Here is a 19,054-nt window from a genome sequence, read left to right on the forward strand (position 1 = left end):
AAAGTGGATAACCTCACATTTATCTACATTATACTGCATCAGCCATGCGTTTGCCCACTCACCTAACCTGTCCAAGTCACCCTGCAATCTCTTAGCGTCCTTCTCACAGCTCACACCGCCACCCAGCTTAGTGTCATCTGCAAACTTGGAGATATTACACTCCATTCCTTCATCTAAATCATTAATGTATATTGTAAATAGATGGGTTCCCAGCACTGAGCCCTGCGGCACTCCACTAGTCACTGCCTGCTTTTCTGAAAAGGACCCATTTATCCCGACTCTCTGCTTCCTGTCTGCCAACCAGTTCTCTATCCACGTCAATACATTACCCCCAATACTATGTGCTTTAATTTTGCACACCAATCTCTTGTGAGGGACCTGTCAAAAGCCTTTTGAAAGTCCAAATACACCACATCCACTGGTTCTCCCTTGTCCACTCTGCTAGTTACATCCTCAAAAAATTATAGAAGATTTGTCAAGCATGATTTCCCTTTCATAAATCCATGCTGACTTGGACCAATCCTGTCACCGCTTTCCAAATGCGCTGCTATTTCATCTTTAGTACTTGATTCCAACATTTTCCCCACTACTGATGTCAGGCTAACCGGTCTATAATTACATGTTTTCTCTCTCCCTCCTTTCTTAAAAAGTAGTGTTACAGTCCAGTCCATAGGAACTGATCCCAAGTCGATTGACTGTTGGAAAATGATCACCAATGCATCCACTATTTCTAGGGCCACTTCCTTAAGTACTCTGGGATGCAGACTATCAGGCCCTGGGGATTTATCGGCTTTCAAACCCATCAATTTCCCTAACACCATTTCCCGCCTAATAAGGATTTCCTTCAGTTCCTCCTTCTCACTCGACCCTCGGTCCCCTAGTATTTCCGGAAGGTTATTTGTGTCTTCCTTTGTGAAGACAGAACCCAAGTATTTGTTCAACTGGGCTGCCATTTCTTTGTTCCCCATTATAAATTCACCTGAATCCGACTGCAAGGGACCTACATTTATCTTCTCTAATCTTTTTCTCTTCACATATCTATAGGAGCTTTTGCAGTCAGTTTTTATGTTCCCAGCAAGTTTCCTCTCATACTCTATTTTCTCCCTCCTAATTAAACTCTGTCCTCCTCTGCTGAATTATAAATTTCTCCCAGTCCTCAGGTTTGCTGCTTTTTCTGGCCAATTTATATGCCTCTTCGTTGGATTTAACACTATCCTTAATTTTCCTTGTTAGCCACAGTTGAGCCACCTTCCTCGTTTTATTTTTACTCCAGTCAGGGATGTACAATTGTTGAAGTTCATCCATGTGATCTTTAAATGTTTGCCATTGCCTATCCACCGTCAACCCTTTACTTATCATTCGCAAGTCTATTCTAGCCAATCCGCGTCTCATACCATCAAAGTTACCTTTCCTGAAGTTCAGAACCCTAGTCTCTGAATTAACTGTGTTTCACTCCATCTTAATAAAGAATTCTACCATGTTATGGTCACTCTTCCCCAAGTGGCCTCGCACAACAATATTGCTAATTAGTCCCTTCTCATTACACATCATCCAGTCTAGGATGGCCAGCTCTCTAGTTGGTTCCTCGACATATTGGTCTAGAAAACCATCCCGAATACACTCCAAGAAATCCTCCTCCACCACATTGCTACCAGTTTGGTTAGCCCAATCAATATGTAGATTAAAGTCACCCATGATAACTGCTGTACCTTTATTAAGTCCAGAACCGCCCCCTCACTTGTTGGGCTTGTTACATACTGGCTAAAAAGGTTCTCCTGAATGCATTTTAGGAATTCCGTACCCTCCATACCTTTCACACTTATTTTATCCTAGTTGTTGAAATCCCCTACTATTACTGCCCTATAATTTTTGCACTTCTCAGAAATTTCCCAACATATTTTCTCCACTAACTCCCTCTGATTGGTCATCTATAGTACACTCCTGGCAGTGTGATCGCCCCTTTTTTGTTCTTCACTTTTACCCCTATGATCTCCTTTGATGATTCTTCTCACCTATCATCCCTCCTCACAGCTGTAATTGTTTCTTTAATCAATACTGCGACACCCTCCCTCCTTTTTTACCCCCCTCTCTGTCCCGTCTAAGAACCCTGTAACCAGGAATGATGAGCTGCCATACCGATTCTTTTTACACCACGTCTCAGTAATAGCTATAATATCATACTCCCAAGTGTCTGTGCTCTCTGCACATCTGCCTTATTCCCTATACTCCTTGCATTGAAGTATATAACCATTTAGCACTGCCAAACTCGCCTGTTGTCTATTTTCTCACCCTTGTTTCCTCTGTCTTCCAAATTCACTTTCTACTTTTCTGCTTTCCAATTACAGCTTAGCTTCTCTCCTTCCTTAATCTATTCTCAGGTTCCCATCCCTCTGCCAAGCTAGTTTAAACCCTCCCAACAACATGAGCAAACTCCCCAGCGAGGATATTGGTCTCGGCTCTGTTGAGGTGCAACCCGTCCAGCTTGTACAGGTCCCACCTCCCCCAGAAACGGTCCCAATGCCTCCGGAATCTAAAGCCCTCCCTCCTGCACCATCTCTCCAGCCACGCATTCATCTGCTCTATCCTCCTATTTCTGTACTCACTTGCTCGCGGCACCAGGAGTAATATGGAGATTACTACCTTTGAGATCCTGTTTTTTCATCTTGCTCCCTAAAATCTGCCTGCAGGACCTCATCACTCTACCGCTGTCATTTATACCGATCTGGACCATGACCGTTGGCTGTTCATCCTTTCCCTCCTGAATGCCTTGCAGCTGCTCGGTGACATCCTGTTCCCTGGCACCAGGGAGGCAACATACCATCCTGGAGTCACGTCTGCGGCCGCAGAAACGCGGGGGTGGGGGGGGGGGGTTCTTCTCCCCTAACTATTGAATCCCCTCGCACTATTGCTGTTCCATTCTTATTCCTTCCACCCTGTGCAACTGAGCCACCCGTGGTACTGTGGATTTTGCTCTGGCTGCACTCCCCAGAGGAACCATCACCCCCACCAGTACTCGGAGCAGAGTACTGGTTGAAGAGCGAGATGCATACAGATAACTCCTGCACTACCTGCCTGGTCCACCTCCTCTGGCTGGCGGTCACCCATTCCCTCTCTGCCTGCACACAAGCTGTGGGGTGGCTCCAGAAATGTGCTATCCACGAATTATGCCTGATTACATGAAAAAATTATTATCATGCCTACTTCATAACAATTTCTCTTCACCATTATTTTAAATCTGAAATGCATTTGACTTCATTAGTCTCTTTGAGTATTCAACAATTTGATATTTGAAAAAAAGATAATTTAAGAATCTCTGCTGCCAATGCATAAATCCAATAGTTGGAGCTATTTCCTGTTTTTTTTTTATTGGCCTTCACTTTTGAAGTCTGTAGATTTCATGGAATTTTTTTTTAAGTTCAGAACTTTATAGGTGAACTTTTCTATTCACTGTCTAATGAACATGATTTTCTGAGTTTTGTTGTGAGAGGATAATGCTTTTTAAATGCAGCTAAAGGTAAAAGGTTGAAATATTTCAATGTTCGAGTAGGATGTGATTTTTTTTGTTTTAATCCCTGGCCTGTTGACTTGTTCGTTCATATTAATGAATGCCGTTTGTCTCTCTTTCCCCTGCCCCCCCCACCTCCCATTTGCTGTTTTTTAGGAATTTCTGAACACAGTTTTTGAGAGATTGAAGCAGTTTCTGGAATGTCGTAAGTATATTTATGGTAAACAACAGTAAGTTTGAGATTGATTGTGTAGAGTTTTATTTTGCATGCTACATGACAGAAGCCTCAGAAGAGAGACGTACTGATTTAAATATTTATGAAAATTCAAGGCTGTTAACCACAGTTGTGACGGACTCCATTTGTTTAAGGATAAAGCTTCCATGTAGTTCATTACATTAATATGTGAATATGGACCATCATGAGTGAGTGTGGGACATCAGTATTATATAATCAAATTATATTCAGCATAAACTTGGAACTCATCCAAAACTCTGCTGCTCGTATCCTAACTCGCAATAAGTCCCATTCACCCATCACCCCCATGCTCGCAGACCTATACTAGCTCCTGGTCTGGCAATGCCTTGATTTTAAAATTCTCATCCTTGTTTCCATGGCCTCACCCCTCTGTTTCCTCTATAACTTCCTCCAGCCCTACAACCCTCCACGATCACTGTGCATCTCCAATTCTGGCCTATTGCACATCCTTGATTTTAATCGCTCCACCATTGGCGGATGTGGCCTGAGATGCCTGGGCCTGAGGCTCTGAAATCCCCTTCTGAAACCCGTCTGCCTCTCCTCTCCTCCTTTGAGACACTCCTTAAAACTTACCCACCTGTCCTAATATCTCATGTGTGGCTTGGTGTTGAACTTTGATAACCCTCCTATGAAGTGCTTTGGGATGTTTTACTATGTTAAATTGGCTATTTAATGCAAGTTGTTGTGGTTTCTGTATTAAATTTTAATTCTTTTACTCTGCAACTGAGTCGCTAGAAATGATTATATTTTGGGGAGAAGAATTGTTTTGATCACTATGTGTAACAAAACTATAAATAGTATACATGGCAAACATGACCTCAGCCTTTCATAAGAACGTGACGCGCCCGGGAGGAGGGGGCGGGGGCGCGCCCGGGAGCGGGGGGTGGCGGCGGGGAGGAGAGGGGGAGAGATACAGAGAGGCCTGGGGAGTAGGGAGGCTGGGGGTGGGGTGGGGTGGAAGGAGGAGGCCAGTGGTGCCTGGGGGGGGGGGGGCGGGGCGGGCGAGGGCGCGCTTGGTAGGAGGGGCCAGGGAGAGGTGGGGTGGGGCCGAAGGAGGAGGCCAGGGGGCGCCTGGGACGGGGGGGGGGGTTTGTGGGGTTGTGCCTGGGAGGACACGATGGGCCGAAATGGCCTCCTTGCATGCTGTAAACATCTATGATTCTATGACAAGAAATAGGGGCAGAAGTAGGCCATGTGGCCTCGAGCCTGCTCCACCATTTGATAAGCTCATGGCTGATCTGATCTTGGGCTCAGCTCCACTTCCCTGCCCGTTTCCTATAACCCTCAACTTCCTTATCGTTCAAAGATCTGTCTATCTCCACCTTTAAATATATTAATTGACCGAGCTCTCTGGGGCAGATAATTCCACAGATTTACGACCCTCTCAGAAGAAATTTCTCCTGAGTTCTAAATGGACGGCCCCTTATTCTTAAACTATGCCCCCAGGCGCGCCCTCTTGCCCCGTCCCTCCCCCCCCGATTTATGTATTGCTGCAACTCCCTCTTTCTCCCTGATACATGCCCTCTGACACTCTTAATATCGATCTTCTTAAACACCTCTCTCTCTCAAACTCATGTTAAGCTTGCTGTGAAAAATTATAAAACTTAAATGGAGAAAATATTTTGTCTTGTATGAGTAACTGTTCATTCAATCAACAAGAGAAAAAATCTTAACTGTAGTGAGCCATAAATGAAGGGAAGGTGGGCTGTCCACTAATGAAAAATATATTTTTTTCTGGCTTTAAGAATAAAAGCTTTCTGGACTTTTCTGAAATTTAGACAGTTTAATTCAATTGTGAATAATTTAATTATAAATGTTTCGTGAAGGAAAAGAATGAAAAATTATTCTCGGCTGCATTTTTCCAGTCATCCGAAAGAAAGAAATTCAGAGTGTCACAACACTAACAGCAAGAAATTCTTCCTGCTGCATGATGGGATATTCTACCCACGATTTGACACTGGCATCTCCCTAAAGTAAAGACCAACAAATAAACTTCAAGATTTGGCTTTTGAACATGGCTGTGGCTTTTACATAAAATCTTAACGAATACTTTGCATCTGTTTTCACAAAGGAAAGGGGTAATGCAGATACTGCTATTGAGGAGGAGTGTGATATTCTGGATGAAATAAATATAGTGAGAGAGGAAGTATTAAGGGATTTAGCAGCTTTGAAAGTAGATAAGTCCCCAGGCCCGGATGAAATGCATCCCAGGCTGTTGAGTGAAGTAAAAGAGGAAATAACAGAGACCTTGACCATCATTTTCCAGTCCTCTTTGGATTTGGGCATAGTGCCAGAGGATTGGAGGACTGCTAATGTAGTACCCTTGTTTAAGAAGGGAAAACGGGATAGGCTGAGTAATTACAGGCCCGTCAGCCTAACCTCAGTGGTGGGAAAATTATTGGAAAAAATCCTGAAAGACAAGATAAATCTGTATTTGGAAAGGCAAGGATTAATTAGAGACAGTCGGCACGGATTTGTTAAGGGAAGATCGTGTTTAACTAACCTGATTGAATTTTTTGAGGAGGTAGCCAAGAGTGTTGATGAGGGTAGTGTGTGCGATGTACTATATCTGGATTTTAGCAAGGCTTTTGATAAGGTCCCACATGGTAGACTGGTCATGAAGGTTAAAGCCCATGGGATACAGGGCAAAGTGACAAGTTGGATCCAAAATTGGCTTGGAGGTAGGAAGCAAAGGGTAATGATTGGCGGATGTTTTTGTGACTGGAAGGATGTTTCCAGTGGGGTTCCGCAGGCTCAGTACTGGGTCCCTTGCTTTTTGTGGTGTATATCAACGATTTCGATTTGAATATAGGGAGTATGATTAAGAATTTTGCAGACTGTGTGGTTGATAATGAAGAGGAAAGTCATGGACTGCAGGAGGATATCAATCTACTGGTCAGGTGGGCAGAGCAATGGCAAATGGAATTTAATTCAGAGAAGTGTGAGGTGATGCACTTTGGGAGGGTTAATAAGGAAAGGGTATACACATTAAGCGGTAGGCCACTTAATAATGTAGATGAACAAAGGGACCTTGGAGTGCCTGTCCACAGATCCCTGCAAGTAGCATGCCAGGTGGATAAGATGGTTAAGAAGGCATATGAAATGCTTGCCTTTATTGGCCGAGGCATGGAATATAAGAGCAGGGAGGTTATGCTTAAATTGTATAATACTTTGGTTAGGCCACAGCTGGAGTACTGCCTGCAGTTCTGGTCGCTGTATTATAGGAAGGGCGTGATTGCACGAGCGAGGATGCAGAGGAGATTTACTAGGATGCTGCCTGGAATGGAGAATCTTAGTTATGAGGACAGATTGGATAGGCTGGGTTTGTTTTCATTGGAACAGAGGAGTTGAGAGGAGACCTCATTGAGGTGTACAAAATATTGAGGGGCCTGGACATAGTGGATAGTAAGGGTCTATTTCCATTGGTAGAGGGGTCTATTACGAGGGGGCATTGTTTTAAAGTAGTTGGTGGAAGGTTTAGAGGGGATTTAAGGGGGGCTTCTTTAGGGTTGTGGGGATCTGGAACTTGCTGCCTAGAAGAGTGGTGGATGCAGAAACCCACACCACTTTTAAGAGATGGTTGGATGGGCACTTAAAGTGCAGTAACCTGCAGGGTTACGGATCTAGAGCTGGTAATTGGGATTAGACTGGATGACCTTTTGTTGGACGGTGCAGATATGCTGGTAGGTACTGCAGGGAATAGAATACGGCAAGGGTGATCTCCTGGACTAGTTTCGATCGCCTGGATGAGTCAGAGGAATTTTCCAAGATTTTTTTCTCCCTAAATTGGCCTGGGTTTTTATCTGGTTTTTGCCTGTCACAGGAGATCACATGGCTCTGGTTGGAATGGAGTGTAGAATGTTTCAGTATAAGGGGTGTCACAGTTGTGTGAGGCAGACTTGTTGGGCTGGGTGCTTTTTGCCTTTCCATCATTGTTCATAGGTTTATATGTAACCTTTAGGGCTGCTGACCAAGGGCCGTGCGGCTCTTTGTCGGCCGGCGCGTACACAATGGGCCGAAATGGCCTCCTTCTGCGCTGTAAATTTCTATGTTTCTAATGTGATCCATCTTCCCTGAGTTCCTTCTCTCTCCTCTCCGATCCCCTCTCCCGTGTCACAGCGAATCATAAAAAGCTTCAATTTTATAATTTGTGCGTACTTTTGCACACTTTTAATACTAAAGAAATCTTGAAGATGTCAAAGTTTAATGCTGCAGAATGATTGAAAACTTTGTGTGAACATGGATTTATGTTGTCATGGTTGAATGGTTTGTGTGAGGTACAGCTCAGTTTGGCATGTCATCTTTGAAATATGTAGTCATAATTAAAATGAATCCAGCAAGATGAAAATTGAAGTATTTCTAGATTGTATGATTATCTGTACATTTTTGAAGGATAGCTTCAGTAATATGGTGTCACTGTAAATAAAACCCCTGGATTGAAGTGCTGCTGGTCACAGACCTGTCAGTGGTGGAACAATGCGTTAATGCATTAAGAATGTCATGTGAGAAGTATTTTGGTATAATATTTATTTATTTAAGTGCATTGGCTTACTTTTGTACTCCCCTCCCCGTAGTGTATGTTGAGTAACTTTAGTGATATTGGTGGATCAGAAAAATGTAAAATACCAACGAGAATTTTTAAAAATCAAGTAAATCTTTTCATTTTTTCCATCATGTTAATTTCCCCCCTTCACTCTCGTCCATTTCTCTGTTAGAGATACAGAATCACGCTGTGGTATAGCTCCAAGGGTTTGAGCAACTGATCAGTACTTCATCTGAGTTCAGACAGTGCATTTTGGCAGCCTGTCTGAACTCACTCTTGGCTTCTTTTGACATCCCCACATTCTAGACTCCACAGCCAAGATGGGACTTTTGTTTAAGGGCAGAAAACACTGGAATGGTTAATGGATTGGACTGGGGGCATGTGTTGTGTTCCCCAGGTATAATTTTGTGACCAGTGCTGTTTTCAATATAATGATCTAGACTTAGATCTAGGGAGCACTGTTGATTTAAAAAAAAGTTCTGTTTGTTCACTTGAGAAGTAACAAATTCAGTCTTCTGTTTATAATCATTTTGTTGCTTAAGTTCAACATAAAATGCAATTTACATGCAGAGTATAGTCACAGAATAGAGTGCAAGGTATACCTAGGCATGGATATGTCCATGCTCTGGAACAAAGGACAAAGTTTACATTTATGCACTATTTTCTTATCAAACTGGAGAAGGCCTTACCTAATATGGTAGTCTCTGGCTACTGCATAGTCCAGAGACACAAGTCTACATCAACAACACGCAGAGAAACATTGTGACCTTGCTGCGTAAGCATAAACCACTAGTCTTTAGACGTTTCTTATTCTAACATATTGGCCCCAAGTTTCCACATGATTTGCTCCTGATTTTTAGGAGCAACTGGTGTAGAACGGAGTATCTTAGAAATCGGAATTCTCGTCATTTAGTTTGCTCCAGTTCTAGTCAGTTAGAACAGTTTCACTTTGGAACAGAATTTTTTTTACAAAAGGGGGCGTGTCCGGCCACTTACGCCTGTTCTCAAGTTTCGTCAGTGAAAACTTACTCCAAACTAACTTAGAATGGAGTAAGTGAAGATTTTTGTACGCTCGAAAAAACCTTGTCTACACTTTAGAAAATCAGGCGTAGTGAATGGTGGTGGGGGTGTTTAAAGGGAAGTTTACAAACATTAAACACTACCGTTTTACAAATAAAGAGCCATCATCAATAATAAATGATAAATACATCAATAAATCAACCAATAAATCAATCAAAAAAAATTAATAAGAAATAATTTTTTAAAAAATCAATAAATAAAACATTTTCTACTTATCGACTGCAGCACCAGGAGCCCTCCAACAGCGTGCTGGGCTGCCCCCCCCCCAGTGTGTCTCTGTCAGTGTCTCTATCTCTCTGTCTGTCTGTGTGTGTCTCTCATTCTCTGTCTCAGTGTCTGTGTTTCTGACAGCGAGGGGAGGGGGAGGAGTGGGGTAGAGGGAGAGCAGAGGGGGGAGAAGGGGGAGGGATGGGGGAGGGGGGGGAGAAAGGAGATGGGGGGGAAGGAGATGGGGGGGAAGAGAAGCGGGGGGGGGAAAGAGAAGCTGGGGGGAAAGGAGAAGGGGGGGGAAGGGGGAGGGAGGTCAGGTCGGGGGGAGGGAGGTCAGGTCGGATCCAGTCCGGGGTGGGGGGTGGTGGTGGGGGTCGGGTCTGGAGGCGGGGGGCGGGAGGGAAGCGGGAGTCGGGTCGGGAGGAAGCAGGAGCTGGCCGTGGAAGGAGCCTTATTCACGCAGCCCCAGTGAGGCCATTCGGCCAGGGCTAGGGGCTGCGAGCTTTGGGCCCCTCCCACACAGTTTCGGGTGCCTGGAGCTACTGCACTTGCGTGCCCCCACTGTAGCGCACATGTGCAGAGGTCCCGTCACTGTTTTCAGCGCAGGGACCTGGCTCCGCCCCCTACATCTCCTGCTGCGCCTTGCCGAGGGCCAGAGGACCTGCAGGAAGGTGGAGAATCTGGAGGTTTTTTTTAGGCGCACTTTGTGGCGCAAAAAAGGGGCGTCCAGGTCGGGACTGCGCCGTTCTAGGCGCGGCTCGAAACTTGGGCCCAATATTTCTAATCTAAAAGAACATTCTATTATCAATATCGAAGGCTAGTTGGTTGCAGAACACCAGCTCTTGCCAATGATACCAACCATGTTTTTTTTCCTATATCGAATTAACTAAACATGAACACCTTTCTGAAGCTGAATTAACCAAATTCTATATGCCAACATGTCTTACTTTTTTTTTTCTGGATGCGTTACGTTACCTCTTAGTAAAGTGTTTTATATCCTCCTTTGTCTTCAATAATCCTGGCTTCCTCTTAGTGCCCTTACTATGTTCTTACCTTTCCTTATATTTTCTATGTCCCTTATCGACTTCCTAATAGCACATGCAATGACCAGAATCCCTAAAGCAATTATCTATGCTATTACCAATTCCACCTGGAACAATCTAGCCCACACTCGATACTACTTCCCACCAATCATGATTCCCAAGTCTTGCGATTGCCTGTTCTGTCTGTATTTATTTATATCATTTGCACTATGTGTTTCTGGGATGTCCTAGTTCTCTCAATTATAAGCAAGAGACTGGAGAGGTATATAGAGTCCCATATGCGGAATGGCTTCATCCTTCAGAGCCAGTCTCATCTGCAGATAAGTGGCGTTATGATGAAGTACCAGTACCAACGTTTTAGCACTGATACACGTGTTTCTCGTTGGAATCAAACAAAGCTGATGTTCTTGTATGGGACATTGGGTTGCACCCACAGTCATCATATAGGTGGCAGTAGTAATCACACAATACTGTCCTTTTCCGTTAAGCACAGTATTAGTTTGGTCTTCGCCCCATTTACTTATTCCAATCTGGCATTTTGGTGATTCTTTGTCGAAGGTGAACCCACAAGCTGGAACAATATGTTGATGGACTATGTTACATCTACAAACCCATGTTGTTCCTTTCAGAGTACAACACTGCATAAGAACATAAGAATTAGGAACAGGAGTAGGCCATCTAGCCCTCGAGCCTGTTCTTATCTGCTATGCATATATGCATATCTGATGTTATCCAGATTCCTCCCTTTTTAATCAGATATCTCGGAAATTCCTCATACTATTTATGAATTGGACCTAATTCAGAGTCTTCCAACATTTGAATTGATTCTACCCTATACACCTTCCAAGGTGTAGTTTCATTTCCATTTTTCCTTAACAAAAGCAAGACCAATACCACTGGTATAATATCTTCCTTTCTTTCCCCTTCCCTAGAGGCCAAAAATGCAATTCCCATTTGCTGCATCAAATCATAGTCTGTCGTGGTTCCTTTAAACCATTTTCTCAGTTGTTCTTCATAAATAAACAAAGAATTTGATTATCCTCTCAGTTGTCTAGTCCCTTCTGTACCATATTCATCACAAATATCACATAGAGGCTACACACAATACCTCAATAAGGTCTTGATTCTGGTTAGCCTCATTGTTTGTCAATCATTTTTTTAATTATCTCTTCATTACCTCATCATCATCCCACATACTTTGTATATCTATTCTGTTTACTCCTGCTAACCTTGCCATGACTGATTTTCTTAGCCATTGTGTCAGTCCTTGCTTTCTTTGCAATTTAAATGGATTCTTCTTATGTTCCCCACTCAGCCATTGGTTCCTGGTTTCTATACTTTACTAACACATCCTTTTCTAATTCTGCTACCATTTTGTCTATTAATCGCGAATAACTCACTTCACATAATCTAGATTCAAGCTTATGTTTAACGCAACCGGTACAATTTCAAAATACACATAGTTATATAATACATTTCCTGATTCAGTGCTTCCAGTCCATTAACATTTGGGTTCTTTTGCTGGATCAGACAGGTAGAGTTCTTTTTGTGAAGTGGAATGTCTTCTTTTAGTCCCACATACGTTTTAGTGTTATGATAATCACCATCAGTGTTTATGCTTGGCAAACCAATAGTTAACATTGCTTATCAACATAAGACATTTCTTTCTTTAAAATAACCTGCTTTCATTATCTTTTTGTATTGAAATCTTTTACAATATTCTTGAATCATTTTTTGTCCTAGTGTAATACTAACTCTTGAACTGAATCCTATTAATTCCGTGACCAATTTAGTGTTTGGGGTCAGGATGTGACCCATCCCACCTGGTTCAAGGGAGTTTTCCTGGTCTCCCGCATACGGGACTCCCAATCTTCCCACGGAACCCGCTTAAGGGTTGTTTCTCTATTACCACCGACATTTTGAGAGGCTATACCTCACTTTATCAATGATTCCAAATCTAACCCTTTTGAGGCCCTCTGCTTCCTCAACGCGGTTGCCTCTCACTTGGATTCATGTTTTATTATGCAACCTGTAAGGTATGGCCTCCTTGTCTCCCACTTTCAGCTTGTAGCTGATTTGTATACAACCATGGCCCCTTGTCCAGACACAGACAGGCCTCGGCCCCCCCTGATTTTTTGTTTTTTAGCCTCTCTACAAGCTTTCTTTGTTTAGTACTTAGTGGAGGTCTTGAAATTGATGACCATTCTAGCTGTAACAAAATTCTAATTTGATCAGCATTGTCTTTATTTTTCATTCTAATGTCTCTGATGGGTAACAGTGTGTTTAACTCTATCCTGATTATTTCAAAATCGGTTTCTCTATGGAGAACGTGTCATGGTTAGTATCAGTAACAGAACCACATATAGGGCGTTACCAGCCACCTACGCCAGTTCTTTGGCCAGCTAATAGTTACTCCATTTCTACTTAGGCTAGTGTATGTAGCCACTTGAGAAAACCCTTGCGGAGAGTTAAAGAAATTGGCGCAGGTAAGTATGTTGGAGGCCATTCGGCCTGGGATAGGGACAGGAAGTGGAGAGGACATGGACCTGAACCAACCAAGCCTCAGGGAACAGACTTGCAAAACCATCCTTCGCACAATTAAAATAAGAAGAAATAAAAAAATTCAAGTCCTATCTTCAGCATCAAACTGCAATTCACCTTTCTGCCCTCGACCCGGCACTCACAGAATGCACGCAGGAGAACTCAGAACTCACCGGCAGGTAGGAGAACTCGGAGATCGCAGCGGGAGGCCACTCGGCCTGGGCTAGGGGCAGGAGAACGAACAGGGAGGCCACTCGGCCTGGGCTAGCGGCAGGAGAACGAACAGGGAGGCCACTGGCCTGGGCTTGGGGCGAGAGCGATTGGAAGTAAAAATAGGAAGCACTTAAACCCACTCCATTGGTCCTGACTTCTAATTACTCCGAGATTGTATTTGAATTTCAAATCTCCCAAGGTCCCTGTCATATTACTTTTAGAATAAAAGGTTTCTTAGTTCCAGAAAATAATTTATTTCTTATAGTAATAAAATGTCAGGTAAAACTTAGAGGTTCCTCATCAACAACGCTGTATAATGTATTTTACCTTGATGTTATTTGGCAGCGGAAGAATTGCTGGGAAATGATAAAACTCATTTCATCCGACCTCTCCTTATTAAAAGTCTTTATCTGTCTCTGTTCAGTGCTGTGCCTCAGTAACCTTCCTCATGGAAGGAGCTGGCTACTGTTTTCAGAACAGTGCCCGATCTGTAATGGCCAATTGCCAACTCGCAGCACTACTGCGCATGTGCGAACATCACCATTCTCCACTGCGCATGTGCAGACGTCCCGGCACATTTTCCAGCGCAGAACGCAGGCTCCACCTCTCGAGTCGACTGGCCATGCTGCGTGGCTGCAGTGAAGAGGCCAGACAGTGGCCAAAGTTGCAACATTTTTTTCCGGCGCAACTCGGTTAAGTACGCTGAGAAATGGGCTCGGCCAAAATTGAGCCCATAGTAACAGAACCACATAGATTGGACCTTTTCAAAAATAAAACTTGGTTATCTCCTTAAATTTCCGCTAAATTTACATCCCAAGTGCTTGAACAGCAACTTTTATCAATTTATCTAATCAATTTTAATTTCACAAACAAATTATGCTCAGACTTTGTGATTTTACAAAGAAGACAAAAGTAACAATTGCATTTGGATGCAAGTCATTTATCTTCCCCTTCGATCAATGAGTCTTGGAAAATAACAATCGATCCCAATAATTTAACCCAATAGGTTAAAGTCTTAAGTCCAAGTTTGTCACTACACTGCGACATTTGATATCTGCAGATAAATTCTTATGCCATCAACCTCCATACGGTCCGGGAAACTGTGGTACCCTATTTATCAGAAAAAAGAAACAGAATCCATTGTGGCTCTGCTTAAGAGCCCAAGGGATTAATTTGACAATTCATAATTTCCTTCTCTCACTGGGGAAATATCTAATCAAATTAAGAAACTTAAATTTAACAATGCCCCATATAGATTTGCATCCAACAATACAAAAGTGGTTCCCTGTTGAATTAAGACAACAGTTGTAAGTTTGTTAGGAAAGATTCTGTTCTATAAATCAGTGTCAACTCTCTCAATATTGAAGTGTTTTGCTATCCTGTTTCAGTGTCCCTTCTAATAATTTATATCAGATAGATGTTAAGCTCATGCACCTTAATTTCCTTGTTCGTTCTTTTGCACCCTTTTATTAATATTTTGGCTACTTTCCAATCCTTGCACACTACACCAGTTTTTAATGATTTCCTAAAGATACTGGCAAAGATGTCACTGATTTTGTAACCCACTTCTTTGAAGTCCATCAGGCCGAGTGCATTTTCTTCCTTTAATTTCCTCAGTCGATCAGTGATTACCTGAAATTTCTGTACTTTCTCCATCTGCCTGGAAATTTAACTTTTGTGTTGGGAGACAGTTCATTATTTCCTCTGTGAACATTAAAGAAGAATTCATTTAGTATATTTACTATCTCTTGGTATCACGTCACCTTTGAGATCCATTTTTCCATTTTCACCTGCTTGCAGCAAATATATTTTGAGAAATGCCTGTTGTTTGTTTTCATATTCTCTGCTATCATAGCCTCATTTTCTATTTACCTCTCCTGAGCAGTTTCTTATCCTCCTTTATCTTGTTTTTATATTTGTCTTGGTCCTTCGTGTTGCCTGTAGCGTTATATTTTAGGAACAATCTCTTACTGGTGAGAGTTATTTGTGGGAGCAGACACTGTTCAGAGGTCTTGGACTCAGCATTTTGTACAACGACTAATTATTTTGATATTTGGCATTGATCGATATCATGACTTCCAATAAAAATGTCCAAGTAGACTGCAATGAACTATTGCAATTTGTTACCTTTATCCGCACTTCAGTACAGTACTATAGTAACACATTAAGTTTGAATGGTGTTCGGTCGATGGAAGTCACGATCATTACAGATAGGAAAATACATTCAGACAAGCTGAATAGTGTTAACTGCATGAATAGAATGTAATTTGCAGCAGACTGTATCACAAAAATGTCAAATTTGCTGCTTCAGTATTGAACTTTGGTCATGGTAGTGAGTATCATAGCCTAATTATTAGTTTAGTCGCATTGGCTGCAAGTTAAAGCCACTGATGGGAATTGAATTTGGGTTATGGCAGCAACAACAATGCATTTTAACATCCAGACTAGTTCCAATGGGCCCAAATTTCCTCAGCCGCCTAGAGCGGTGTAGTTGGGGGTGGCACGCCAAAATAATTTACCTATTAATTTGGCCGTTCCCTCGTCTTCCGGATCCATCGATGTGGCGCTGCAGAGCCTGGAAGGAGTGGAGCTTCAGCCGTGCTTGTTCAGCGTGGCTGGCAGGGGGGCGGGGCTTGGGTCCAATGTCTTGTGGAGTGCCGGCAGCGGGGCGCATGACCGGTTGAGCGTGTGCGCATGCGCAATGGGTGTTTCAGCATGCGCAGTGCAACAGGAAGCTTGGCAATCGGCCAGTTAAAGGGAGAGCATCCTCAGTATCGTTGATAATGGAGTATTTATAAAGGTAAGGTTAAAATATTGATTTTTGTGTGGCTGAGGGTGTGAAAAGGAGTGCTGGATAGGTGGAAGAAAGGTGAGAAGTGTGATTTTTGAACAAATACCTGAGTGTGAGTCCAATAGACGAATGGCATGCAAGACAAACAAAGAATTTCCTCCATGAGGAAGTGGAGAAATTAGTGACTAATTGAGTAGAAATGGCTGAAGCTGGATATCAGCAAGAGTGGTCCGTCAAAAGTTTCACCCAAGGAAATGAGAAAAAGATGGAACCCAGTTGCAGAAGAATACTCCTCAGAAGTCAATACCGCAAGATCTGGAAGCCAGTGCAAGAAGAAATGTCAGGACGTTGGTCAAGTAGTGAGTGTAAATAATATCTTTATCTTTAAATTGCATTGCAATGGAAAATGTGACCATCTGCATGTGCACCATGTCTGAAAATTAATATTTTCATATTTGCAGAAGAAATTGGCCCACAACAAAAGGGAAAGACTTAGAAAAGGAGGAGGTCTGCCAAATATGCACCAACTGTCACCCCTGGAACAGAGGGTTACTGCCTTGCTGAGTCGCACCGGCAGCTAAAGAATCAGCTCTGCAGAAGCTAGACCCACACGTGAGGGTGAGTCATTAAAATGCATAGTCGCCCTTCAAATCAGCATGCTGACTGGCCTGCTACGCGTCAAACTACTCATGCCACCCATCCTGCCCCTCCTGTGCTGCTAACTATTTGACTGTTCTGTTGTATTTTGCAGAAGAAGACGACACTCCTCAACATCCTGAAGATCCACCAGAGGATCCAGATGCGTGCGCTCCAGACCAAGGCGGGTGGGGGGAGGAGGGGTCCATGGAAATGGATCAGGCCATAGTACAGGGCATCACACTGCCAGAAACCTCCTTGAGCTCCTCGGAAACATTCCATGGGTTCACACCGTCTGAGGTCCCGGGTCCCAGTGGCGGTCCTGAAATGTATCTTGGGACACCCAGTCTCCCACTGTCCCAGCCTGCGCCTCACACTGGAGGGGTGCCACTAGGCAGACCCACAGCGAGGGGAAGGAGAAGTCGACCAGTCTCTCCTGAGATGCAGCCCTCAACAGAGGTTAATCAGGTTGTGTCATTGGGTGAGGAGACCAATGCCCTCACAAGATCACTCGTGGCGACCTTCAGTGGGGTGTGTGATGAGTTAGCGACACTGTCGGGTGAAATCTCTGCACTGAGACGGGAAGTGAGAGCAGGCATTTCAGAGGGTGTGCAAACGATGGCAGATGCCATGAGGGAGCTAGCTTCTGCAAAAAGAGCACAAAGGCCGGAGACTCAAATGTCACTCCCACTTCAATCCATGCACCAGCCACCGGTCAGACCCAAGCCGGGCCCCCAACCCCCCACCACCATCACCGACCCTATGAGGAAGTGCACTTTCCCCGAGATGTGGGTGATGGCTGGATGTAGCCTTTCTTTGCTGTTGTTGTTGTCGTCGAAGTGCACTGTAAAATATCCAATAAAAGATATTTTGCATTAAAACTGAATCATGCTCCATTAGGATCACGCAACATTAGGGACAACTGTAAAAAGTAAAAATCCCTCACCCCTACAGTCATGCATGCCTGCCACCCCTAGCCCTGGCAGGAAGGCTAAGTGGTGCGTTCTGCAGTCAGCAAGGTAGGACTGCTCTATTTTCAGTAGCTGATTTATCTTTCATTTATTTCAGATGATGTGCAGCTGTTGTGCTGAAGATGTTGTGATGTTGTGCTGATGTTAAAGTATTTAGTGCTTTAGAATCCTCTAACTCACCATACCCCGCCCCCCCCCCCCCCCCCCCCAAATCTCTAGCTACCTGTGCTGATTTCTTAAATGTAGGCAAGGTTTTTCTGTGCCCACAAAAGTGGCCACATACACTGGGTTAAGTTAGTTTGGAGTAACTTTCAGCTGGCCAAATTTGCTTCTATGGCCAGAAGAGGCGTAAGTGGCTTGTCACGCCCCCTTTTGGAGAGAACAAACAAAACTAGAAAAAAACCGAACTAACTGACTTACACTGGAGCAAGTTAAATGGAGAAATTTGCGATTTTTAACTTTCTCCAACAAAAGCTACTTACTCAAAAAAAAACGGGGCAATTCTTGGGGAAATTTGAGCCCAATAACTGAGGAGATCAGGTCAAATTTTTTTTTCCTGCTATTAGGTGATCTTTGTGCTGTTTACTCATACTGTTGCAATGCGCTGCTTTGTTCAACAATTTTATATAGATATCCACTTCTAGTTTTGGGTGTGAAAAGGAAAATAAATTTTAAAATGGTACATTGGAGATGTCTCCAGAAAAGTGTCTTATCAAATCAGCATTGCTCATGAAAAAACATCAAATCACTTTTTGACTATGATATTTTAATTTTACTGGATATATTTGAATTTGAATGCGAGAGTATTACTTAGCAGGAAATTATGAACAAGCGGCTCTTGAAAAAGGCGGTTGGGGGGTGACCTAATAGAGGTCTTTAAAATTATGAAAGGTTTTGATAGAGTAGATAAAGAGAAAGTATTTCCACTTGTGGGGAAGAGCATAATTAGAAGTGTTTGCTCGTGCTGTTGGGGAGGAGTTAAACTAATATGGCAGGGGGATGGGAACCAATACAGGGAGACAGAGGGAAACAAAAAGGAGACAAAAACAAAAGACAGAAAAGAGATGAGTAAAAGTGGACGGCAGAGAAACCAAAGGCAAGAAACAAAAAGGGCCACTGAATATAAAAGGGCTGCAGGAGGGGTCAAAACTAAAAATCACGGTTTAAAAACTAGGATGAAAACACTCTACCTAAATGCACACAGCATTCGAAATAAAGTAAATGAGTTGACGGCACAAATCATTACAAATGGGTATGATTTGGTA

General features: G+C 43.2%; 1 protein-coding gene across 6 annotated transcripts in view; it reads left to right on the forward strand.

Moving 5' to 3' along the window:
- The window catches only part of ipo11 (importin 11), a 928,775-nt gene that overhangs the window by 231,007 nt on the left and 678,714 nt on the right, over positions 1-19,054 (forward strand). For all 6 annotated transcript variants that reach the window (XM_070869309.1, XM_070869300.1, XM_070869323.1 and 3 more), the window contains one exon: positions 3,662-3,710. In XM_070869309.1, the coding sequence (XP_070725410.1) occupies positions 3,662-3,710 (49 nt within the window). The remainder of the gene's footprint in view (positions 1-3,661; positions 3,711-19,054) is intronic.

The sequence above is a fragment of the Pristiophorus japonicus genome, chromosome 2, assembly GCF_044704955.1.
Source record: "Pristiophorus japonicus isolate sPriJap1 chromosome 2, sPriJap1.hap1, whole genome shotgun sequence".
Lineage (NCBI taxonomy): Eukaryota > Metazoa > Chordata > Chondrichthyes > Pristiophoridae > Pristiophorus > Pristiophorus japonicus.